At 42.2% G+C, this 26540-nt stretch overlaps 1 protein-coding gene across 1 annotated transcript in view; it reads right to left on the reverse strand.

The window, feature by feature from the left end:
* The window catches only part of LOC118394834 (epidermal growth factor receptor-like), a 56107-nt gene extending 31982 nt beyond the window's left edge, over nucleotides 1–24125 (reverse strand). The window contains exon 1 of the mRNA XM_035788418.2: nucleotides 23879–24125. Within this exon, the coding sequence (XP_035644311.1) occupies nucleotides 23879–23981 (103 nt within the window). The 5' untranslated portion in view covers nucleotides 23982–24125. The remainder of the gene's footprint in view (nucleotides 1–23878) is intronic.
* Between the last annotated feature and the right edge of the window lie 2415 nt (nucleotides 24126–26540).

Consider the following 26540-nt stretch of genomic DNA (forward strand, 5'->3'; position numbering starts at 1 on the left):
GAAAAAGTCATAAGGTATTGGAAATACATGACACATATGCACAGTCAAGAAACATTTCCTAGTCTTGATACTTTCAATAGTGAAGTAACAAGTAAATATGAGGACCTGTGTCCTCATTTGTAGCTATGACCCTGTAGAGCACACTAGCGTAGAGTACAGTATAATTTACTGTACTGTACTCTACTCTGCTGTACTGCATAGGGGTGTGAATGTTTAAACATTAAAACCTTTGAATTAAGTTGGGATCCTTAACCTAGGACAAACCGGGACTTAGACAAAACCTCCAGGGGGATATGACACAACGTCCAAAGAACGTCCTAAAAATGTGCTCAGGGACGTCCCCGGGATAAACCTGGAACTAGACAAAACCTCCAGGGGACCATGACACAACGTCCCAAGAACGTCCTAAAAATGTGCTCAGGGACATCCCCGGGATAAACCTGGAACTAGACAAAACCTCCAGGGGACCATGACATAACGTCCCAAGAACGTCCTAAAAATGTCTTTGGGGACGTTCCTGAGACAAACTAGAAAAAGGTTACCCAGAGAACGGTCCCTTGCGACATCACACAACGTCCTAAGAACTAGTAAAATTACATTCCTGAGCACATCCTAAAAAGGCCCTGACATGGTCCTCAGTGACGTCCTGGGAACTTACAGGCAACTAGACAAAGGTCCCCCAGAGAACGTTCCCTTGGGACCGTCACGCAACGTTCTCAGAACGTCAAAGGGATAACGTCCTGCCGAAACTCTTAAGGGGGCTAATTTGCTGGGATGTAGGCTTGGCATACACAGAGCTGCTGTTCGATACTGATATTGATACAAGAAGCTCTTTTCATGACATTCAAGTCAGTGATCCCTTGAATTGACACAGTGATCCCTGGTCACACAACAGACTCTTCATTCATTTACTTGAACTATCAATGGCGCATTCACTGCTCCTAATGATGCTCCTTTGTGGCCACAGAAAGAGATATTATAGATGTGCAAATAACCAAGTAAAATAATCAATTTATTTTAGCTTGCCAGTGATCATTGATATCTACACCAGTATCACTTCCCGCAGCTGTCCCATATAGAAGACCATAATTCAATCTGGGCTTTTATAATCACTAGACACCCAGGTCATAAACATACTTGGCACCATTTGTATGTGCTATCCACTTCTCTGTTTTTAAATCACACTACATCCCACCAGTCACCCAACACTCAAAACTCTATCCCTTTTAAAATCCAAGAATCTACCCACAAGCCTCCTTAAACGTTCAACAGTCTGCCCACTTCCTCCTTTCCTTCTTTCACTCCAGACATTCTCCCCATTGTCCCCTTTTAGGCTCAAGACATTCTACCCCGTCTCCCCCTCCTCTCCCAGTGTCTCCCCCCTTCCACTGCAAACACTATCCTCCTCTTTAACAATCCCACAGGAAGTCAGAGAGAGGAAGACTGGAGAGAGAGAGGAAGACTGGAGAGAGAGAGAGAGAGAGAGAGAGAGAGAGAGAGAGAGAGAGAGAGAGAGAGAGAGAGAGAGAGAGTGGGCGGTAGAGAGTGGGCGGTAGAGAGGCCGGCAAGACAAACTCACTGCTGCCTGCTAACTCACTGACGCACGCACACACACACACACACACACACTTTTGTATTGCTATACTTGTTGGGACCAAAGAATTGTGGGGACCAAAATCCTATTTTCCCTAACCCCTAACCCTAAATCTAACTCTAACCTTAACCTAACCATAACTCTAACCTTAACCCCAAATTCCTAACCCTAAACCGAACCCCTAAGCCTAAATAAAAAATGTAAAAAATATTTTGTGGGGACAAGCAAAATGTCCCCACTTGTCCAAATGTTCCTTGTTTAACTATCCTGTGAGGGCTATCCACAAGTACTAGAAGGTTGTGGAGGCATTTCCCATTTCCTTTACCAATGGAGGGGAGGGGGAAAAAACCACAGGCAGAAAAACCCACACATTTCACACATCATTCCAGCAATAAAAGCAGCTGTAATTCGGGAATGCCCTATTGGTTTGGTTTCAGCAGAATTCCCAAAGCCATCCCGGGTCCGAGCGGAGCCAAGCAGAGCAGCATGCAGCACAGATAAGGAAGGCTGAGCTCTCTGTCCTTAACGTCATCTAAGGGCACAGGAGATAAAGACACTGGATGCCTCTTATCAACCCTACACTGAAAGCTACAGTTAAGTCATGGTAGTCAGGGGTAGTGAGTTGAACCTGATCTTTCTGAACTTTTAAATGGGACAGATTGAAAACAGTTTATACTAGGGAAGCGTGAAGGGGATATCAGGGATCAAACTGAATTTCTCCTAGTACTGTTCCTGTGTGATTCCAACCACTTGTGCCAACTCAGCTACTGCCTTAGTCACATCCCTATTAACTAACTCCATAGCCTCTTCCTCTCTGGACCCATAAAAAGGCATACATACTTTAAAAGAGACTGAGGTTTTAGTCCGTAAGCGGCATTGTGTTGCTCAGCTCTTACTCACCGTCACTTTCATCCCCTGGTCTACGCATTAAGCAGACTGAGACTGGAGGCCTTTACTATAGCCTCCTAGTGATGAATAGTTTCCTCCTCATTCAGTCACACACACACACACACACACACACACACACACACACACACACACACACACACACACACACACACACACACACACACACACACACACACGTCTTGTACAGCTAACCTTGTGGGGACACACAATTCAGTCCCATTCAAATTCCTATTTATCCTAACCCTAACCATTAACCTAACCCTAACCCATTTCCCTAACCTTAACCCTAACCCCAAAACCTAATCTTAACCCTAACCTTAGCTCCTAACCTTAACCCGAGCTCCTAACGCTGAAAGTTAACGTAATTCTAACCCCAACACTAATTATAACCTTAACCTTAAACCCACTAGAGATAGTGTTTGACCTCGCGGGGACGAACAAAATGTCCCCAGTTGGTCAGATTTTTGTTTGTTTACGATTCTTGTGGACGCACACACACACGCACACACACACACACACACACTGAGGGTAGCTAGCTACTAGCTAAGTGATTCAACAGAGGCCAAACTTTGCGACACTTCCGGGAACGCAGAGCAGACTCGATTTCTATAATTATTCTCGATCTATAAAGGCAAAACCTAGATTCGAGTCACTGGCTTAAGCAGCTAAACATGTCGTTACTTCAACCTTGTGAGTGACAAACTGACACATTTCCATTTTTTCATCTTCATATCGAAGGAGTGCCTTTGATTTGACGGCATGCATATGCACAGTTCGGCGCGACTTGACCATTAGACCCAACGAGGTGTTTCGGCGCACGAGTTTAGCTAGCTAACGTTGTCATGACATCGCGTACAAGTGTGATCGGGAATTTCCTTTGGATAAGCAGTTTCTTGGCTTCTTCACACTAAACCGTCTTAGCTTGCGTAGTTGTCTAAGGAGCCCTCAGACTTATTGACAGAACGAAAGGGGGATTTGGTTACAGTGTGTCTTATATTGGCCCAAAGTGTGACCAATTCCATTTTCACCGTGAACTCAACAGAATTTAGTTATGACTTGGAGATGACACATCAAACTGCAATGCATAAAATGTGAAAGACGTGCCAAGAGCTGGAGCTTGGGGTACAACGACAAGTATTCAGCTCGGTAATAATCTTCAGAGTATTGAGAAAACAATCCCCTTCTCTGGAAATTGTGCAAACAATATGATATGAAACTTGACATTAAAACGCTGTAACACTTTCCTTGTCTGAAAAATCTCACACAGAAACAGAGGCTCATATGGCTTCTAATGTTAGATTGGGGGTGTGTGATTGGCATCACCCTTGTTCTGTGTGACAAAAAGACATATCACACATGGTTGGTAACGGAAGCCAAAACAATGACTTGTTTTTGTAAGCTAGTTGTTTGAAGTGATCATGGTTGCAGTGCGGAGCGGGGGACAGTTGTTTTAAAGCCGCCCCCTCATCTCACCGGATACAAAGCAGTGCTGTTGGCAGGGACCACAGGACCTCGGTGCTGAGCGCTGGCTGTTTTGCGTCACTCATCAAAGGGTCTGGGTCTTGGCGGACAGCGAATCGTTCCCCTATCAGGGTGCAATGCACTCACTTCTGAGCCCTAGGGCCCTTGCTCAGAGTCAGTATGTGTGAGACACACTCTATACTACATACACACAGACCAGGAGTGGGTAGCTAGGGAGAAGATACACTGCATGACCAAAAGTATGCGGACACCTGCTCGTCGAACATCTCATTCCAAAATAATGGACATTAATATGGAGTTGGTCCCCCCTTTTGCTGCTATAACAGCCTCCACTCTTCTGGGAAGGCTTTCCACTAGATGTTGGAACATTGCTGCGTGTACTTCCATTCAGCCACAAGAGCATTAGTGAGGTTGGGCACTGATGTTGGTTGATTAGGCCTGGCTCGAAGTTGACGTTCCAATACATCCCAAAGGTTTTAGATGGGGTTGAGGTCAGGGCTCTGTGCAGGCCAGTCAAGTTCTTCCACACCGATCACAACAAACCATTTCTGTATGTACCTCACTTCGTGCATGGGGGCATTGCCATGCTGAAACAGGAAAGGGCCTTTCCCAAAAGTTGGAAGCACAGAAACATTTAGAATGTCATTGTATGCTGTAGTGTTAAGATTTCCCTTCCCTGGAACTAAGGGGCCTAGCCCGAACAATGAAAAACAGCCTCAGACCATTATTCCTCCTCCACCAAACTTTACAGTTGGCACTATGCATTCGGGCAGGTAGCGTTCTCCTGACGTCTGCCAAACCCAGATTTGTCCGTTGGACTGCCAGATGGTGAAGCTTTACACCACTCCAGCTGACGCTTGGAATTGCACATGGTGATCTTAGACTGGTGTGAGGCTGCTCGGTCATGTAAACCCATTTCATTAAGCTACCGACGAACAGTTATTTTGCTGACGTTGCTTCCAGAGGCAGCTTGAAATTTGATGGTGAGTGTTGCAACCGAGGACAGACAATTTTTACACGCTAAGCACTCGGTCCAGTTCTGTGAGCTTGTGTGGCCTACCACTTCAAGGCTGAGCCATTGTTGCTCCTAGACCTTTCCATTTCTCTAGCTGGGCAGACATTTTAAGAACTGACTTGTTGGAAAGGTGGCATCCTATGACGGTGCCGCGTTGAAAGTCACTGAGCTCTCCAATAAGGCTATTCTACTGCCAATGTTTGTCTATGGAGATTGCATGGCTGTGTGCTCAATTTTATATACCTGTCAGCAACGGGTGTGGCTGAAATAGCCGAGTCCACTATTTTGAAGTGGTGTCCACATACTTTTGTATATATAGTGTATGAGGAACATGGACGGTCCTACAATTGTTTGGCTAAAACAGCTATCACACAGTCCAACCAATGGCATCACAGCATTCTTATTGAGAGACGTGAGCTTTGGATCAAACTCCTCTCAGCAGATGCAATGACGTTTCCTGTAAAAAATGTCGTATGTCTAACTTTCCATTGCCTTTTCAGTTGTAGATACTGTTGGTGCCAAAAAAACAGAACTTTGGTAATTTGTCCTGGGAAAACTTCACATCCTTTAGATAAACACCTGAGATCTAAAGACGACACCCAAAACGTAGTGTCTGCCTCAGACAGACAAGACAGTTGAAAACGAAACGGGGGGGAAATTACCCATATACAATGACCCAACAGAGTGTTCCCCGTTCGCTGCCAATGGCGATAGCTGCTTGGCATTCTTTGCATACCTCATGCTTGACTATTTGAAAGCAATCTAACGTGCTTGTGTTGCTCTTAAACGTATTCTGATGTTTGGGGCAATATTCTGCACGGGCGGTTATTACTGTGTATGCCATGCCCACGGTGGATTATGCTTTGATAATATCCAGACAAGTGAATCCATTTGAACAATTCTGACTCTCTCGCTCTACCATAATCAGCTCAGAAGGGGAGGTTGATAATATAGTGAATACAGGTCTACTGGGCTAATCCTATTGGAACCAGTCCAACTTTGCACTCTTAGGTATTTATATCATGGAAACCCCCATAAACCTCCATTTGTTCCTGAGAACAAATCATTTATTCCCAATAATATTTCAGCCGTCTGCTCTAGATTAGGCAACTCATTATGCTATAATGTCATGCAATGTATGGGAATATTATGAAATGCCTGCCCTAATATGGTGATGTCAACCAGGTCTCTTTTGACAGAGATTTTATCTCAACAAGACTAACCTCTATAAATAAAAAGGTTGAATGTAAGGTAACATAGTACAGTCTCTGTGGACAAGGAATGAGAACATCAATCATACCCTGTTCTCCAGATGGGAAACTTTTTTTGCAGCCTTCTGGCTCCTATTATGACAACATGTGGCCATTAAGTTGTCCGGCCTTTTAAAAAGGACTGTCTCCCACCAGGAAATACATTTTAAGTGCAATGAGTCATCAGCTGGTTGAACCTACAAGCCCAGGCAGTTACAAAGGTGAGAGATGGGCCATCACGCTCACGCAGACCAGTAATCAATATCTTAAACATCAAGTTGAATAAACAAATAACGTATTGATAGGATATGGGATGCCAAACTCGATATTGACACACAATGTCAAGAAGAGTCGCAGCCCTGCTGACCAGTATCTCAAGTTAATCAAACGACATACAAAAATCACAGATAATCTCTATGCTATTGATAGTGAGTGATGATACCCACTAGATATCAACATGCAGCTCCTCCCTGCAGTAAAGAACTGTAGATGATAGAACATTGTCTCAGAGCTGAGATTTGTCTGAGCTTGAGGGTGAGACACCCTGAACCGGCCTGGCTATGAAATGCTGCCTGCTGCCCTATCATCATGTCTATATACCTCATACAGGGATAAGCCTATGTCATCATTTCCTCCCCAGTAACATACAGTAGGTACTAATATAGACATTTGTGAATAGAGGGTTTACCAATTCCCTCCAACTTATTCAGTACTCGTATTGTAGTTTTATCACGTACCTGCACAGTAGTTATCTTACACTAACTGCCTACATAAATAATACGTTAACACAAATCTTTAATGACACAATGTGACGTTGGACCAGTTGCTTTGTGCCTACATTTTTTAAACAGAAAGGTACATCAATTCAATTCAGGATATTCCGGCCTTATTATCTGAAATAATTGACCCATCTAAGGGCATTCTCTCGTGCCAATAAATATCAGCCAAGGAACTGGCCTTTCTCCCAGTGTTGACAAAGGGTTAAATAACAATGTGTCTAAAAGTCATGTCTGCACAGCCCATTAACACCCCAGAAAACAGATAAGCCAGTGTCACAGCAGACGCCAAAGCCCTGGAGAAAGAACCTTTTGTCCAACCGGGTTGGGGTTTCCACGGAGATGGGGCAATACATTCAGGTTTGGTCTGTTTGGATAAGTGGCTGAATGCACGTGCATTTAGCTTTCTCTTTCCTCCCCCTTCTTCGCTCTCTCCCTCGGGTTCTGTCTCTGGGTCGGCGCTCGCTCGCTCACACTATTTCCCTATTCTTCTCTCTCGCCCTTTTTCTCCCTTTTCTGTTTTCTCTTCTTTCTCAAATTCAAATTCAGATTCAGATTGATTTCTTGGCATGAGTTACAATTTGTAGATATTGCCAAAGCAGTATACTGGCACAGCATTTCAGTAAATACAGTACAATGCAATGACGATAACAAAATACAGTTAATTTCAGTAGTAATAATAATAGTACATACTGTATAATCATGCATACAGGTACAACAGTACTGCTGTTGTATTGTGTAATCTTCAGTCAATACATTTCATTAAATAAAAATAAGATTATAAAAAGAAAAAGAATGGCTAATAAATAAACAACTCTCTCGGTCTCTCATCCCCCCCTCCCCTCTCTCCCCCCCCTCTCCCTCTAGCATATATAACAAGTGCATCGGGAAAATGTAACAACCAAACAGGACAGCACTCGGTCTGTTGATGTTACAGGCAGCTCAGCTGGCCCGTTGGGTAAAGCTTGGGACCTTGTGTGTGTTTAGTTAATCCAGCCTTCAGAACGAGTGGTGTCAACGAAACTGTTGATCAGGAGCCAGCGGGATAACACACACGCACACACATCGCCAGTGCTCTGCCTGTAGGCCTAAAGCACGCCTGACTTCAGGATGTAGCCCCATGCTTTTTTCTCTCTCGATTTTAGCTCCCTTGTCAACATTATTCAGACATGTTGTAGTTATTTACAGAAGGGTTTTGAAGAATGAAGCTGAGTGGGAGGCGTTAATGTATCACTTGACGGCTGTTCTGTCTAGCACGTCTTCTCTTCTTATCACAGGAACTTTTAGAGGAACACTGACTGTGTATTTATTCATTGTGTCACCATTGTATTGTTGTTATTTATCTTTTTTCTTTAGCTCTGCGTTGTTAGGAAAGGATCCGTAAGTAAGCATTTTACTGTTAGTCGACACCTGTTGTTAACGAAGCAAGTGACAATTAACATGTTGTTTTATTTGGATTTGACTGTGATAGTACTGTGGTGGTTTTCTGACGGTTTACAGGCAGATAGATGGGGTTACAAAATGCAACGTTATCAGGGCTGAAAGTCTGTCAGTGTTGGTATCCTGGGAAGACAAATGTATTTGCAGTAGAAACAGTGGAATTCTTAAGGGCAATAATATCACGTTATTGACTCTTCAGCCATGGCCTTGCGGGAAGCACAATCAGTTGTGTTTAAAATTCTGTCACGTTTAGACCAAACAATGGCTATTCGTCTGCAAAAATGTTCAGGCTCTATGCACTGAAAGCAGCATTAGTAGAACATTTAAAGTTATATAGGCCTTGACCAACTATTTTACCACACCCATTGAAATAAAGCATGCACTGCCATCATGGGGAAAGAAAACATGCCATTCTGTAGTTACATGTAGTCAAGCGATGAAAACTCACTGACAAGACATGACAGGATTTCCACTTGGTTTTGTAAGACTTTTGAGTTCTTTCTACCGGGTTGAGGCAAGACAATTTTACCTTTAGCAGGCAAGTTGTACATGTTTTGTTTGATCACACCATTCTCGGGAAACCCTAGACACTGAGCTGTGCGTGAAAAGCCCAGGACGGCGGTCATATCTGAGATACTGGATCAGGTGTGCCTAGGACCAATGATCATACCACGCTCAAAGTTGCTTAGGTCACTCGTTTTGACCATTCTAACTTTCAATCAAACAGAAACTGAATGCCTCGGTGCCAGTCTGCCTGCTTCATATAGCAAGCCACAGCCACGTGACTCACTGTCTGTAGGGACGATCCATTTTCGTGAACGTGGCCATGTACCTAATAAATTGGCCGGTGAGTGTATGTACTGTACATTTGTATATACTTTTAAATGATGTACGGCAATTCCACAGTAACAGAATGATGCTGAGACTCAAAATGTATGCCAAACAAAAAACAATAAAATACTAAAGTTAAACAAACCATACAACTCTATGCACCAGGATGACTTCTAAAAACCTTTTAACATAGATTTGTGTTTGACATATACTTTAAAGTGAAACACCTAAGTCTCAGCATCATTCAGCATCATGTTACCGTGGAATTGCCCTGTACTTCTATCTAAAATACATACACAGGCGCCTTCACATAAATCATCTACGATGTGTTTTATGTCTAGCCTAACATGAGGTTTAGAGTCTAGCCTGACATGAGGTTTAGAGTCTAGCCTGACATGAGGTTTAGAGTCTAATCTTACATGAGGTTTAGAGTCTAGTCTTACATGAGGTTTAGAGTCTAGCCGTACATGAGGTTTAGAGTCTAGCCTTACATGAGGTTTAGAGTCTAGTCTTACATGAGGTTTAGAGTCTAGCCTTACATGAGGTTTAGAGTCTAGCCTTACATGAGGTTTAGAGTCTAGTCTTACATGAGGTTTAGAGTCTAGCCTTACATGAGGTTTAGAGTCTAGCCTTACATGAGGTTTAGAGTCTAGCCTTACATGAGGTTTAGAGTCTAGCCTTACATGAGGTTTAGAGTCTAGCCTTACATGAGGTTCAGAGTGTAGCCTTACATGAGGTTTAGAGTCTAGCCTTACATGAGGTTTAGAGGAAATGTTTTCTCTCAGAGAGACAGTGTAAGCGTGAAAGTGCCTCAGGTGTGGAAAATCACATCTGCTTTACAGCAATCAGACTGGCTTGTCAGGCTGACAAATCAGAGGTCACACGTCAGATATACACATTACAACAGAGACCAACAGGTATCTGTCTGACACCAGGGGAAAATCTCAAATTACTACATAAAATATTTCCAGGAGGGCATTTTTGGGGGGCAGAAATTGAACCACACAGACAGACGGACAGACAGACGGACAGACAGACGGGGTTCGACCCAAAAGTAGTGCATTATACAGTGAATAGGAATTCCTCAAAATCAGGATATCATAAAACAAGCCTCGATCTACAACTCAGAGGGAAATTAGAAGGCAAACATGCCGAACCTCAACAATTATAGATTCAGAACATATGGAGAATAAGAATGTGCATGTACAAATGGACAAATTAACTATATACAGTGCATTCGGAAAGTATTACGACACCTAGACTGAATTTTGTTACATTAAAGCCTTATTCTATAATGGATTAAATCATATGTTTCCATCATCAATCTACAGATAATACCCCATAATGAAAAAGTTATAACATTTTTTTTATATATTAGCAAAAATATATATATTTTTACCATTATTTAACTAGGCAGGTCAGTTCTTATTTTTCAATGTCGGCCTAGGAACAGTGGGTTAACTGCCTTGTTCAGGGGCAGAATGACAAGATTTTTACCTTTACCTTGTCAGCTCGGGGATTTGAACTTGCAACCTAGAGTCCAATGCTCTAACCACTAGGCTCCCTGGCACCCCATTAATATATATTAATGAAATATTACATTTACATAAGTATTCAGACCCTTTACTCAGTACTTTGTTGAAGCACCTTTGGCAGCGATTACAGCCTCAAGTTACAGCCTTAGGTACAAGCATGGCACACCTGTATTTGGGGAGTTTCTCCCATTCTTCTCTGCAGATCCTCTCAAGCTTTATCAGGTTGGATGGGGAGCGTCGCTGCACAGCTATTTTCAGGTCTCGCCAGAGAAGTTCGATCGGGTTCAAGTCTGGGCTCTTGTTGGGCCATTCCAGGACATTCAGCAACTTGTTCCGAAGCCACTCCTGCGTCATCTTGGCTGTGTGCTTAGGGTCGTTGTCCTGTTGGAAGGTGAACCTTCGTCCCAGTCTGAGGTCCTGGGCGCTCTGGAGCAGTTTTCATCAAGGATCTCTCTGTACTTTTCTCAGTTCATCTTTCCATCGATTCTGACTAGTCTCCCAGTCCCTGAAGCTGAAAAACATCCCCACAGCATGATGCTGCCAGCACCATGCTTCACTTTAGGGATGGTGGCGGGTTTCCTGCATTCATGCAAAAGAGTTCAATCTTGGTTTCATCAGACCAGAGAATCTTCTTTCTCATGGTCTGAGTCCTTTAGGTGCTTTTTGGCAAACTCCAAGCTCCCGTCTGGCCACTCTACCATAAAAGCCTGATTGGTGAAGTGCTGCCGAGATGTTTGTCCTTCTGGAAGGATATCCCATCTTCACAGAGGAACTCTGGAGCTCTGTCAGAGTGACCATCGGGTTCTTACCTCCCTGACCAAGGCCCTTCTCCCCCTATAGCTCAGTTTGGCCAGGAGGCAAGCTCTTGGAAGAGTGTTGGTGGCTCCAAATGTCTTCCATTTAAGAATGAGGGAGGCCATTGTGTTCTTGGGGACCTTGGTACCCTTCCCCAGATATGTGCCTTGACACAATCCTGTTTCAGAGCTCTACGGACATTTTCTTCAACGTCATGGCTTGGTTTTTGCTCTGACATGCACTGTCAACTGTGGGATCTTATATAGACAGGTGTATGCCTCCCCAAATCACGCCCAATCAATTGAATTTAAAACAGATGGACTCCAATCAAGTTGTAGAAATATCTCAAGGATGATCAGTGGAAACAGGATGCACCTGAGCTCAATTTCCAGTCACATAGCAAAGGGTCTGAATACTTATGTAAAAACTATTTCCGTATGTTATTTCTAATACATTTGCAAAAATGTTTGAAAAACTGTTTTAGCTTTGTAATTATGGTGTATTGTGTGTAGATTGATGAGGACCATATTTTATTGAATCAATTTTAGAATAAGGCGTAACATAACGAAATGTGGAAAAAGTCAAGGGGTCTGAAACAAACACATGACTCATATAGAGCTTGAATATAACCATGTTGTTTATTAGACCGATGGGAGGACCACACAGGAAGAGGCTAAAATGTAGGTATTGGTATTAGGAAAGCGCACCCATTATTGAAATCAGACAGCCACCTCCCTTGATCCAGCCCCAAGGACGGTTTGGGGAAGCAAAGGCAACTTGTTTTGTTTGTGGAGCTATTGTTCTCTTCCTAATGGGGGAATCATTTTTGTGAAGGCATATTCCACAGAAATGTTCTGCTTAAAGACCCAAGGGTAGGCTTGTTACTGAAGTTACCACACCTTGAATGATGAGAAAATGAGAAATTCCAGGCTCTGGTATCTAAATATGATGCAATGTGTTAGGGAGTGTATGAAGATTAAAGAAAAGACTATGATAGGCAACTGAGGGATAGCACGGAAATGTGGCAATATTCCAAACCAAATGTCAAGAATCTGACCCTGTTTTTCTGAAGGTTGTTTGTATATCTTTGGTTTTCAGGTGTTAAAATCATCCTTTTTTGGTTGATAGAGAAGAAAGATTCCAGTCACTGTTTCATCTGTTGAAGAGCCGGGTTTAGTTGAGAGGAGTCAAGAGGAGAGAGCATGTGAGAGAGAGAGGGTGTGAAAGAGTGAAAGTGTGTGAGAGAGAGTGAGAGTGAGAGTGAGAGTGAGAGTGAGAGTGAGAGAGAGAGAGAGAGAGAGAGAGAGAGAGAGAGAGAGAGAGAGAGAAGGACCCACAGGATAGACCTAGGCCACAGTGGAAAACACATTCATTTGTCTACTAGCCAACCAAACAGCCAAATAACAGGCAAGGAACTGGAAGTGAGTTCTTTAAGTTTTCGATTAGCTGACATCTATATGGTATTACATAAAACCTAGGCCTTAGACCTTAGGTCTTTTATCTTTTACAACATAGAAGAACAACTGCCAATGTTTGTGCCATTATTGCAGTTCAATATTTGAAAAGCTGTGTGCTGCTATATACTTAAACAGGCCTACTGTTACAGCATATGCAGAGTTTATAGATTATGCAAAAACATACAAAATATTTAGGTTATCTGTGCGCTTTAACCTTACTAATCGAAATATTTGGAGAGAAAAAACATATTGCACACAATCATACTGTGATAACATGCCTCAATAAAATAAAGGATATTGACAGTGATTTTGCTTATGGGGAAGAATAATACTCAGTCAAAGCATTTAATTCACAGTCTATGTTATCTGATCAACTTTTTTTATTAGTAAAATATGACTTCATCGCAATCAGTATAAGGGGTCGCAGAACTCAAGTGAGCAATGCGCTGTTTTCCTGGTACACGATACTGCCTGCACCTGTTGAGATGGTAAGATAGCAGCAGGGCCTTTAGCTCGTTTTTCCAGCCTAAATTTCTGCGTCTCTTTCCACTGGAGCCTCTCACACAGCCACAGATGACCCACTGGATCATGGAAAGGCTATAAAAGCACTCCATTACTCTGTTACCATGTACATACAAAGGACTGAAATCACCTCAATTAATAACTACTCGTGCTGGGACAATAAACCAAAAATGATCGACACCGACCATACCGATCACTTATCCCAGGCATTTTGAAAGAAGAAAGAAAGAAAGGCATTTTGCTGATATCCTTCAATGCGATAAGTAGCCTATACTAGAGAGATGTGAAGATTAAAATGAAATATGTTTTGTAATATGGAAGATGATTAATGAGACAATTAATGGCTACAACCATAAAACTAGTAGTAGTAGTTTAAAGGATAATAAAACAATTAATTTGATGCACATTAATGTTATAAACTTATTGTTCCATTTATTGTTATCGCATCAATTCAGACAATTTATCACGATATGTATTTTTGTCCATATCGCCCAACTCTAGTAAGTACATGTAGACAAAGCCCCTTCTCCAAAGCATATCTACACTGAACAAAAATATAAACCAACATGTAAAGTGTTGGTCCCATGTTTTATGAGCTGAAATAAAAGACGCCAGAAATGTTCCTTATCCACAAAAAGCTTATTTCTCTCAAATGTCTTTATATCCCTTTTGGTGAGCATTTCTCCTTTGCCAAGATTATCCGTCTACCTAACAGGTGTGGCATATCAAGAATCTGATTAAACAACATGATCATTACACAGGTGCACCTTGTGTTGGGGACAATAAAAGGCCACTCTACAATGTGCAGTTTTGTCACACAGCACAATGTCACATATGTCTCAAGTTTTGGCGCTGAGAAGTATTTCTGTCTGTAATAAAGCATAAGCTGCCTCCAATGTCATTTTAGAGAATTTGGCAGTACGCCCAACCGGCCTCACAACCGCAGACCATGTGTAACTAAGCCAGCCCACATCTGGTTTCTTCACCTGCGGGATCATCTGAGAACAGCCACCCGGACAGCTGATGATTACTGTGGGTTTGCACAACCAAAGAATTTCTGCACAAACTCAGTAACCATCTCAGGGAAGCCCATCTGCGTGCTTGTTGTCCTCACCAGGGTCTTGACTTGACTGCAGTTCGGCGTCGTAACCGACTTCAGTGGGCAAATGCTCACCTTCGATGGCCACTGGTACGCTGGAGAAGTGTGCTCTTCACGGATGAATTCCAGTGTCAACTGTACTGGGCAGGTGGCAGACAGTGTGTATGGCGTCGTATCAGCGGTTTGCTGATATCAATGTTGGGAACAGAGTGCCCCATGGTGGTGGGGTTATGGTATGGGCAGGCATAAGCTACGGACAATGAACTTAATTACATTTTATCAATGGCCATTTCAATTCACAGAGATACCATGACGAGATCCTAAAACACATTGTCGTGCCATTCATCCTCAATCATCACTGTTTCAGCATGATAATGCACGGCTGCGTTTCACATGGATCTGTACACAATTCATGGAAGCTGAAAATGTCCCAGTTCTTCCATGTGCCTGCATACTCACCAGACATGTCACCTATTGAGCATGTTTGGGATGCTCTGGATCGACGTGGATCGACGTGTATGACTGCGTGTTCCAGTTCCTATCCACCAACTTCGCACAGCCATTGAAGTAGAGTGGGGCAACTTTTCACAGGCCACAATCAACAGCCTGATCAACTCTATGAGAAGGAGATGTGTTACGCTGCATGAGGCAAATTGTGGTCCCAGCAGATGCTGACTGGTTTTCTGATCCACGTCCCTACTTATTTTTTAAAAGGTATCTGTGACCAACAGATGCATATCTGTATTCCCAGTCATGTGAAATCCATAGAATTTATTTCTTGACTGATTTCCTTATAAGAACTGAATAATATATCACTGAAATCACTGCTGACCATCTGGTAGGGGATGGAAAACATTTCTTGACGTTTAAACTGCCATTGTTTTATCGGTTTCCCGTTGAACTATAAGAAAAATACATTAAATTCCATGTGAATTCACAATGCAGCTGTTCTGCTTCCAGCAATGGTTTGGGTCTCACGGTGCGTCCCTTTCAGATGGTTAAGCATTGGACCTGTACTTCCATTACTTTAGGCCAACCTCAATTCCACCTGGCAAAGTCTGCATTTCCTTCTCATTGAACTTCTCAAAGTATTGCCATACAGGATTTAATTGTTGTCGCTTGCCTTTCTCTGCCATTTTTCAAACTGTTAATTCTTCGACTCCTTGTATGTCAACTCCTGGTGTCGACTCCCATTTCTGAATGTCAAGATTCGATTCCACTAGGTTAAGATTCAGTATTTTTGGAATGGAGATTTATTAGTTGCCGTACATCCAAGAACACAAACCCTCGCACTAGGCCTATCTATTGGCAATCAAAAACTGTATGTCCCAATGGAACGATGTATCTTGCAATTTCTTGATTGCAATGTCTCGCAACTTCAGTAAAGCAGAGCCTATGATCAATGAATAGGCTAAGATATTCTACATGCAACAGACCAAAGACTGAACACACTCACATCATTAGCGAAGAGAAAGAGCAGGAGTGGAATCATTAGTCCAAACAATTGTAAAAAAGAACTAAAACGAGTTTCTATTCGACAAATTCAGGTTGGCCCCTCCCGAGATCACCCGTTCGACCATGAAGGCCTGATTCACGCAGTCTCCTCTGAACACTTGATGTTGAGATGTGTCTGTTACTTGGACTCTGTGAGGCATTTATTTGGGCTGCAATCTGAGGTACAGTTAACTCTAATGAACTTGTCCTCTGGGTCTTCCTTTCCTGTGGCGGTCATCATGAGAGACAGTTTCGTCATAGCGCTTGGTGGTTTTTGCGACTGCACTTGAAGAAAGTTCTTGAAATGTTCCGGATTGATGACCTTCATGTCTTAAAGTAATGATGGACTGTCATTTTTGTTTGCTTATTTGAGCTGTTCTTGTCATAATATGGACTTGGACTTTTACCAAATGGGCTATCTTCTGTACACCACCCATACCTTGTCACAACACAACTGATTGGCTAAAATGCATTAAGAAGGAAAGAAATTCCACAAATTAACTTTTAACAAGGCACACCCATTAACTGAAATGCATGACTACCTCATTAAGCCGGTTGAGAGAATGTCAAGAATGTACTAAGCTGTCATCAAGGCAACGGTTGGCTACTTTGAACAATATAAAATATATTTTGATTTGTTCAACACATTTTTGGTTACTACATGATTCCATGTGCTTTTTCATAGTTTTGATGTCTTCACTATTATTCTACAATGTAGAAACTAGTATAAATAAAGAAAAACCTTTGAATGAGTAGGTGTGTCCAAACTGTTGACTGGTACTGTGCGTCTCCCGTTCGGCATGTCTCTTGTGATGCGGTTCACAGGAGCACTGACGGATGTGTTGACATGACAACTGTGTCAGAGTTTTGAACAACCCCCCCTTTTGTTCCATGCCGGCTGAAGAACTAGCTAGCCAGTAACTAGTAACACCAGACACAGATGAAAGGGGAGACATAAGTATCTTTGCCAGAGATGAATAGTGTACATTTTTTATTGAATTTGATGACACCCTACAGTCAAATTTAGGCACCAGTAGAGTAGCCATCGAGCTACAGTATATATACAATACCCCTCTGCAAACATGCCTTCTCCGATGTTGGCAGTATTTTTTTAAATTAGATAAGAGAATATTGTGTTACCATTGGTGTATTAAAATGAGAGTTAGGGTGATGTCACCCTATCCCCTTAATAATCCCGCCTCCTGAATCCAAGTGTTTGACATGGAGGAGGGTGTATCTCCCTCCAGCTCCCTGACAGGTTAATTGTCAGTTACAGAGGGAACCAGCAACTTTATGATCAAACTTCATCAACGTAGAAGCAACAGTCATTTTTCATCATACTTTGATCTGGTTTCATCTCAATATCAACCAATTTAATGAAAAACATGATTGACTGTTCATGACCTTTAAGTCCGAATTTAATTTAAACGTTAGTTCACACCCCTACCATCTGGTATGCCTAACAGCTCTGGACCTGCTTATCATGACACCTATTGATTCATTTCCATGAAAGCAAAAATGGCCAGAAGCCATATGAATGATAACAAGCTGGAAATAATGGTGTCCTAATGACAGAATGGAAATCAGGCCACAACAATGGGGTCCTATAGCTTCAGCTTACGAAGACACATATAGTGATATTTCTAACAGCACTTCAAGACCAGATATGGCCTTGAACCACAGCTGGGTGCCCCTGCTCATGTCGGCCATAGATCAGAGTCCTCAGCAGAGGTATCAGTGTTCCTTCCTGGATACCTGCAATCTACAAAGCAACCATTGTCCCTCTGTGAAACTGTACTCGTCTCAACAAATGAAATCTCTCTCTGCCACTCTGAGGTAGAGCAGATTATCAAAGAGAGAAGCAGAGAGGGAGAGTTGGTTTCCCTCCAGGCAGCAGTTAGCTCTCATGGCCATGCTCCAGAAGCCATATACACAACAATGGCTTGAGCAGATGAGAAATCTGGGAAGGTCATCAGAGAGCACACCTGGGTTCAAATAGTATTTGTTTTCTTTCAAGCACTTTAGCTGCACTTGACCGAGCTCGCCCGGCACAATGGAAACAACGGGATTGTCCCAAAAGTGCAAACCCTTTAAATCTGGCACTGATCAAACACTCAAATGGATCAAACACTCAAAATATTTGAAAGACAACCAATACTGTTTGAACCCAGGTCTGTCAGAGCGGCTACAATGGCCAGGCAAGCACCTCTTTGATTCTAATGAACAACCAGGCTGTTTCTGTGGTTACTAAAGTGTTGTAATCTATATTTCACTCACGACGATGATATTAAAAGAAAAGGAATGCGTTTTGTGAAATGATGGAAAACAATGGATGATGGCTGGATTCTAAGGATTCTGGTACGGTGCAGTGGCACTGAGATAAGATCATAGACGGTGTGGAAGATTAGTATAGGAGTTAAGTGGCAAAAAAATAAATAGGCTAGTAGTAAGCACCACGCAGTCTATGCTTTATTGACAATATGTCGACACTTAGGTCTTCCTCAGGTCAGACCGGAACATAATCTTTCACCTGCAGCGCCTGCTGTGCCTTTATGTCATATTTTCTTATACAAGAACAGGGGAGATACATTACAGTCTGACTATACCACTCACACAGATTAATTGAAAGATAGCAGTTTAGTTTGTTGCACTTCAACTGGATGTATACTTACACATCTCACTTGCACTCACTCACAGCCGAGACCGACAGCCATACAAGAGCTCCAGTCACCTATTAACTGGGAATAGCAGAATATTGCTGAGGGGAACTCTACTACCCTCCGTATCTCTTCTCTCTCTGACAGCTTGGGGTGGGGAGGGGCGATGAAATGACACATTGACAATATAGGAGTGTTTAGGACTGCCTGCAATAAGAAAATGTCAACCATCTGAAAATGCCTATGTCTTTCAATGTGTCCTTTCTACCGATCAAAAACTGTTAATGACTGCAAAAATAGTCATCTTAACCAGTATGGAATTCTCCAAATATAGATCCACTGGAAGACACACTGACTGAAATGCATCCGAGCCCGGTAATGTATAATTGCTGAAATGATTGCTTCCGGGTGGATGATGATAATTCTATGGGTTCTATTGACGTCCTCTCACAGAAGATGACAGTTTATCATCATTAATACCAATGAAGTGCAGGAAGGAACATCAGAAGATATCTCAGATCATCCAGAAGATATTTTTCACCAAATATTGTATTAGGAAAGACCTTGGCTAGATGCCATGGATGTTGATTAGGGGAAAGGCCACGCCAAAAGTAGCCTGTTTGGCGTGACAAGGACAGCAATAAAGTTGGAAAGACAGTACAAACGTATCTGGAACCAAGCTGGTGCAACTTGCAGGGAGGAAAACTAGAAGATCTCTCTCAACACGAGTTATACCTAAATCCCGCCACAACCACTAAGCGGGTAGCCAGGCCGCTTGGATGTCACAGTAGGACTGACAGAGCTGACAGGCCCTACTTCCTGTGGGAGATGGTTAATCGCTGCTAAGTGCATTATCAAATCTCCAATTCTGCTCAACAAGGACAGAGGGAGCCCAGTAGCCCACTGCCTTGCCTTGATGTCTTCCCCATGCATACAGGATAACAACATCTACTAAATGCATTCACATCCCCAGAGCAAACTCGGGCAGGACTTTCAGTCCTTCTTATTGTCACTTATGCATGAAGAACAGTACTGTGGGGTTGTGTTAGTGGTTTTCTCCCACCCAGTGTTTCCCCTATACCCATTTAGCAGTTACGGGCCGGCACATATTTTTGTGTGACAATTTTTTTGGGGGGATGGTAAAAAGTTCATTGTTAACTTAAAACCAGATAAAGTATATATAAAATATAATGGAGTCATATAAAGTATTTTTATATAAGATCATCTCTAAGATTGCAAAAATATCATGGTACGGGGCCCACATTGGTTTTGTTATATTGTTGAGTCACCTAGAGTACATAAGAACACAGCATAAGCTATGGCAAGATGTGTAGAATTGCATAAAATTAGCTTTCAAACTGCACATTTTCTCTCAGCCCCATGACAAAATCTGTAGAATTGCAGGAAAATATCTTTAAAATGGTACAATGTTCACAGCAAAAGTTTGTCTCTGTGGCCAAGATAAGAAAACATATAAATACATACATTGGCCACATCCCATGCTAACTTTGCCACCACTGCTGAAAAAGTTCAACACTGACATTTAGCCCCAGGACAGAAAAATAATAGTCTATCTAGAACTCTAGAGAAATTCTAGGAAAATGCTGACACAGAAGTTTTTCATTTTGAGTAGGCTGCATTTATTTCTTTTTATGACTTGATGTGGAAGACAAGCCACAACATCATTAACATAATGCGACTTTCTTGGCATCTTCTCTCTCTACTGAGTAACTCATATCACTTCAAAGTGTTAACCTCCAACACACAGTGAACAGCAAACCTGGTTTAAAAAAACAGATTAAGCGATACCTTACGGCACGATGCCTCTCCCCTAAGTGGATGTACTGATAATATGTAGGTTGTGTCTGACGTGTAAAATATATGTAGTTCTGTCCTTGAGCTGTGCTCATCTATTAATGTTCAGTATTATTACACGTTTCATGTTTCGTGTGGACCCCAGGAAGAGTAGCTGCTGCCTATCGCAACATGCTAATGGGGATCCTAACGAAATACCAAATACCTTTCCGATCCGAACCTCTCAGTTTCTTTTATGAGACATAGCTGTAACATTTAAGATGGCTGTTTTGAAATCAGCCAAAATGAGGAGAATGATGTTAAATGAACAGACTATATCATACGGTAATTTCTCACAATGTTTGGTACTTTCCGAATGCAGCATATGTCAACAATCCTTCCGCCAAAGGACAAAGGACTATTCTATGGATTACATTTTGTGAAAATACCCCAAATCATGGTCAATCTTTGTGTGTCTGGTTTTTAGGAGGAATCACTCTATTGCAGGGCTTGAAATTCTGCTAAATACTATGCATCGCCAGCTTTCTAAACTAACGTTCTGTGTACTGAACCTTAAAAAGACTAATTCTCCAGTCAGGCAACTACTGACTCTCTAAAAGCCTTATTTAGGGTCGTTTCACTTATTTTACAACAGGGTGCCAATGTGCGCCTTCCAGTTTGTTTAGCTGCTCTGAAATATTTAGGAAATCTGTCTTTTGGCTCACAAACACGCCTGACTTGTTATGATTCTGTGAACACCGGCTGGGACTGGGAGAAGAACTTGCTAGAACGGGCTGATAAAACCTGTTGCACTTGTTAACTCTATAGGGACTCAGTAGGGACGACGGTTTGTAGGCACTCTGGAGGGAGCATGGGGTTGTTGGTTCTAGTCAGGGACCACGGTTTGTAGGCACTCTGTAGGGAGCATGGGTTGTTGGTTCGAGTCAGGGACCACGGTTTGTAGGCACTCTGTAGGGAGCATGGGTTGTTGGTTCTAGTTAGGGACCACGGTTTGTAGGCACTCTGTAGGGAGCATGGGTTGTTGGTTCTAGTCAGGGACCACGGTTTGTAGGCACTCTGTAGGGAGCATGGGTTGTTGGTTCTAGTCAGGGACCACGGTTTGTAGGCACTCTGTAGAGAGCATGGGTTGGAAAGCTGTGATTGTTATATGCTACAGTGGTGTTGGGGGACAGGATAATAAGACTTGATGATGATGGATGAACAATGGATCTAAAGGTTATGAAGGCTTAAAGAGGCTTCCACCTTCTTCCACCTACCTCTCCTGGGATATATGGAGTCATTCCACCATTCTCTTCTGTTCTAACTGGCTTGATGTGAGTAAACAAAACAGTGTTGTACAAATATAATAGACTTGAATTCTGTACATTAGGACACACTTTTTGGATGATAATGTTTTTGAACATTGAATCTTACTCTTTTATCCGAGCACTGTGATTAACATGTCTGCGTTATTGATGTTGTTGTTTTTGTCGTCTAGGTTTGAGTGCCTACCCTACGAGGTCCAGAGCTAAATGATTTTTTACCTGATAATTAATTGCACCTACCTAGTGTCCAAGGTCTAAACCTGATTAGAGGGGGACCATTTTTTTTAAAGCAGTGGAACTGGCTTCGAGGTCCAGAGTTGAGTTTGAGGGTTGTAGGGAAAGACCCACAAACCAAAGAACACCTTCAATGTGCCATGCAACTAAACTCATTTGTCTACTTTAGAATCATTACAATTGTACTGTGGTTAAAATACAATCTACAATGGTTGAAGAACACAGACAGATGAAATAGTTAAGAGTAGCAGACATAACAGCTCCACTTGTGTCTAGTTAACAATAACCCTGTACATTCAATACATTAGAACAAGGCCACGAGAAAGACCTTCACTGTTTTCTCTACAGCAAACCTGCTTCATACATCAATTAAACAGATAATTTGTTGATTATACGTCTGGTAACAGAATGATGGTTTGTGCTGTTTGTGCCGTAATTCTGTTGCCAAATTTTGGATCTGCACTGTTTCTTGTCCAATTTTCTGTTGTTAAAGGCAGACCTTGTCTTGTGTATGAGTTGTATGGTTGAACTTTGCTTTTTTTCTTTTTTTTTGTACATACATTTTAAAGTGGAATTGGATTTGTCCTTTACGTACGTAAATTATGTATACTGTGCAAAATGATGTTCTCCAACTTGTACACTGAGGTTACAAAACAATAGGAACGCCTGCTCTTTCCAAGCCATAGACTGACCAGGTGAAAGCTGTGATCCCTTATTGATGTCACTTGTTAAATCCACTTCAATCAGTGTCGATGAAGGGGAGGTGACAGGTTAAAGAAGGATTTTTAAGCCTTGAGACAATTGAGACATGGATTGTGTATGGGTGCCATTCAGAGGGTGAATGAAAAAGACGAAAGATTTAAGTGCCTTTAAAGGTATGGTAGCGGGGTGTGCCAGGCAGACCACTTTGAGTGTCTCAAGAACTGCAACCCTGCCGGATTTTTTTCATGCTCAACAGTTTCCAGTGCATATCATGAATGGTCCACCAACCAAAGGTCATCCAGCCAACTTGACAACTGTGGGAAGCAATGCAGTTAGTCGACATGGGCCAGCATCCCTGTGGAAAGCTTTCCACACCTTTTAGAGTGTCTATGCCCCCAACGAATTGAGGCTGTTCTGAGGGAAAAGGAAGTGCAACTCAATATTATGAAGGTGTTATTAATGTGTTGCACACTCAGTGTATGTTGCAATTCAAAGTCTGGTACCGTGGAAGCCATTACGAAACAACTCTCCTCCATTCCCGGGCATCATCAATGGAGTGAATATTCTGGTGCGTTGGCTACGGCTGCGTTTCGCATGGAAGGCGTACTGTAGTTCGCGCTGTAGTGGTCTATTGGTCCATTCCTGTGTTACTTGGCACATCAAACTGGACCTACCTTACTATGAAAGTATATCATCGATATATACGAGAATAATGCACTGTGAGTTAACTATTTTTCACAAGTGTCCTACATAGTCTCAGACAAGTAATAACCAGGAAGAGTTATTCTCTCCTGGATTCTTTCCCACGCAGGCTGTCTGGAGTTTCTACATCGTTGAGAGTTTGTATGGAGCTCACGGCAGTGAAATACCTAAACGTTCGTTGATAATTTAAAGAAAAGCAATTCGGATACCAAAAAATGTTCCGTAAGATATGCTAACATAAGCACATCAAAGTTCGTTGTCTTACCTTTCTTTTCCGGTAAAGCACACGAGACCAAGGAGACTAAAGAGGTGAAAACGATCCAGATTTGAAACTGTGTAGCCATGGTATTTTTTAAACTCGTCTTCATTCTTCCTCTCCGAATGAAAACTGTGTCAATCCATACTAATTAGGTCTACAATTCAACTAACTTTACAGTGAAACTGTGAGCTGGCGTCTACTGGAGGACTTTTCCTTTGCTTGTAAGTTTGACAGCTCCTCCTCTCCAGACTGTGTATCTCCACAATACGAGGCGCTCGAAGGAAAGCAAGAGAAATGGAAGGGATTTCCGACGTCATCCGTAGGGAGGACCATTGGTGTATATTCTCATGTATTCTCTCAGGTAAGCGGGTCACCAGGTTTGACGTTCCAATGGGTCTCTCTCAACATTTTCTGTATGACGCTACACAGTCTCATGATGTTATTTACAATTAAGGAAAGAAAAATACAGAAGAAGATTTGTTTGTTGTTGTTGTTGCGAAATGTAACATTTTGAGCCCTGAATGCTGATGGCTGACAACCGTGTTATGTCAGATCGTATACCACGGTTATGACAAAACATTTATTTCCACTGCTGTAATTACATTGGTAACCAGTTTATAATAGCAATAAGACACCCCAGGGGGGCTGTGGTATATGGCTAATATACCACTGCTAAGGGCTGTGTCCAGGCACTCGGCATTGCTTTGTGCATAAGAACAGCCCTTAGCCGTGGTATATTGGCCATACCCCCCCCCCCGGAATGAGACAATTTCATGTGTACAACATCTAAAGACCTGCGTCACTATACTGAGAGCATTGCCGTTTCTAAAACAACGTAGTTGAGTGTTTTGGGTGCCCCTGCAACTGCAGAATGAGCATGGGGAGTATCACAAAAAAATGTGTCTTTACAGTACACTTCTATAACATTCCATTTATGTAAAAAAATATATATATACATTTTTTTTTAAACAAAAGCAGTGAACTTGTCCGTTAAGTCAGACTATAGAGGCGTTATAAATGTGTTTCCAATGTATTTTGAACAGGGTATTTATAGGCTATAAAAAGTATAGGCTAAAGTATATGCTAAAATCATAGCAACAATATACTGCAATCTTATCACCCTCTCTCTAATGTCATACCTTGGGTCTGGTCTAGAGGCCTTTCTTACCTATTTTGTGGACATAAAACAGTCAGAGGTGCTGTAAATAATGATGTAAATAGCCGCAGAGCCAGAGGTGTGTGTGTGTGTGTGTGTGTGTGTGTGTGTGTGTGTGTGTGTGTGTGTGTGTGTGTGTGTGTGTGTGTGTGTGTGTGTGTGTGTGTGTGTGTGTGTGTGTGTGTGTGTGTGTGTGTGTGTGTGTGTGTGTGTGTGTGTGTGTTGTTATTGTTTTGGTCACATCAGTCTGCCCTTAAGCAAGGCAGTTAACCCCCAACAACAGCGCCAATGACATCGATTAAGGCAGCCCCCCGCACCTCTCTGATTCAAATATGTTTGGTTAAATGCGGAAGACACATTTTGGTTGAATGCATTCAGTTGTGCAACTGACTAGGTGTCCCCTTTCCCTTTCAGTCTTCATCATATTATGTTGGAGCAGGGGAGAATGACTGCCCCCTCTCATTGAGGATTTCAGTTCAAGGCTAACTGGAGTTCTGCAATCTAAATCAATAATGGTACCAATCCTTGATTCTATTTCACCAGATGTATGTCCTTAAACCGATTATTTTAGAATCGCACACAGGAGAAGATATACGGATAATTTAGTGGCTACCGGCAGCCTGCAGTATCCCGGTCTGCCTTCAACTTGAGATTCTCAATGAGAGGTGGCAGCACTGACCTTGCCTGCAACATCACAACCTAGAGTAGCTCAAACTGCGCATGCAATGTTTCCAAAAACTCCTCCATGGAGCAAGATGGTGGCACGCTAAAATGAAATCTGTCTCTGTGTTTGCCAAGATGAGTGAAAAATATGTAGACAGAGTGTGTGCATTGTGCTAGTGTGTGCTCTAATTAGTAAGCAACCAAAAAACCAAAAACCTGCAGACACTAGGCCCTCCATGGAATGTATGACACTAGGCCCTCCATGGAATGTATGACACTAGGCCCTCCATGGAATGAGTTTGACACACCTGCTGTAAGCAGTCTATGGACAAGGTATGACAGCAATCCATGCTTTGGTTTAGTTTCCTTGGCACTATTTCCACATGCTAACGTTTTAGCATTTGTGCCACAAATCCAGTTCAAGTCATGGGACCGATATTACCATTTTTCATGCATCATGTTCAAAATATGTAGAAGTTACTTTGTTGGGTTTCACAATCACTTTGAGATACTTTCGGATGATTTGGTCATGTATCACGAAAAATGCTAATATTGGTCCCATGACTTGAATGGGTTTTGTGCCACATGCTAAACCATAAATGTACCACAATTCATAAACTTCATCTCCCCTGGAAAAAAGCGTCTAGACAATATTTCCCCAATAGCATTTGGTTTGCAACAGTTGTTGTTTGTCTAAACCTTGCTGCCTGCCTCTCCAACCTGTGCAACAATGTTTCTGTGTCTTTTTTTGAAATCTCCAATGTGCCATGTGAGAAAGAACTTGATGAGACTGACAGCTTCTCTGAGCCAGGCAAATTCATTTATCTGTGATTTTGCAACTACAAGCTT

Source organism: Oncorhynchus keta, chromosome 15 (assembly GCF_023373465.1).
Source record: "Oncorhynchus keta strain PuntledgeMale-10-30-2019 chromosome 15, Oket_V2, whole genome shotgun sequence".
In the NCBI taxonomy this organism is placed as follows: Eukaryota; Metazoa; Chordata; class Actinopteri; order Salmoniformes; family Salmonidae; genus Oncorhynchus; species Oncorhynchus keta.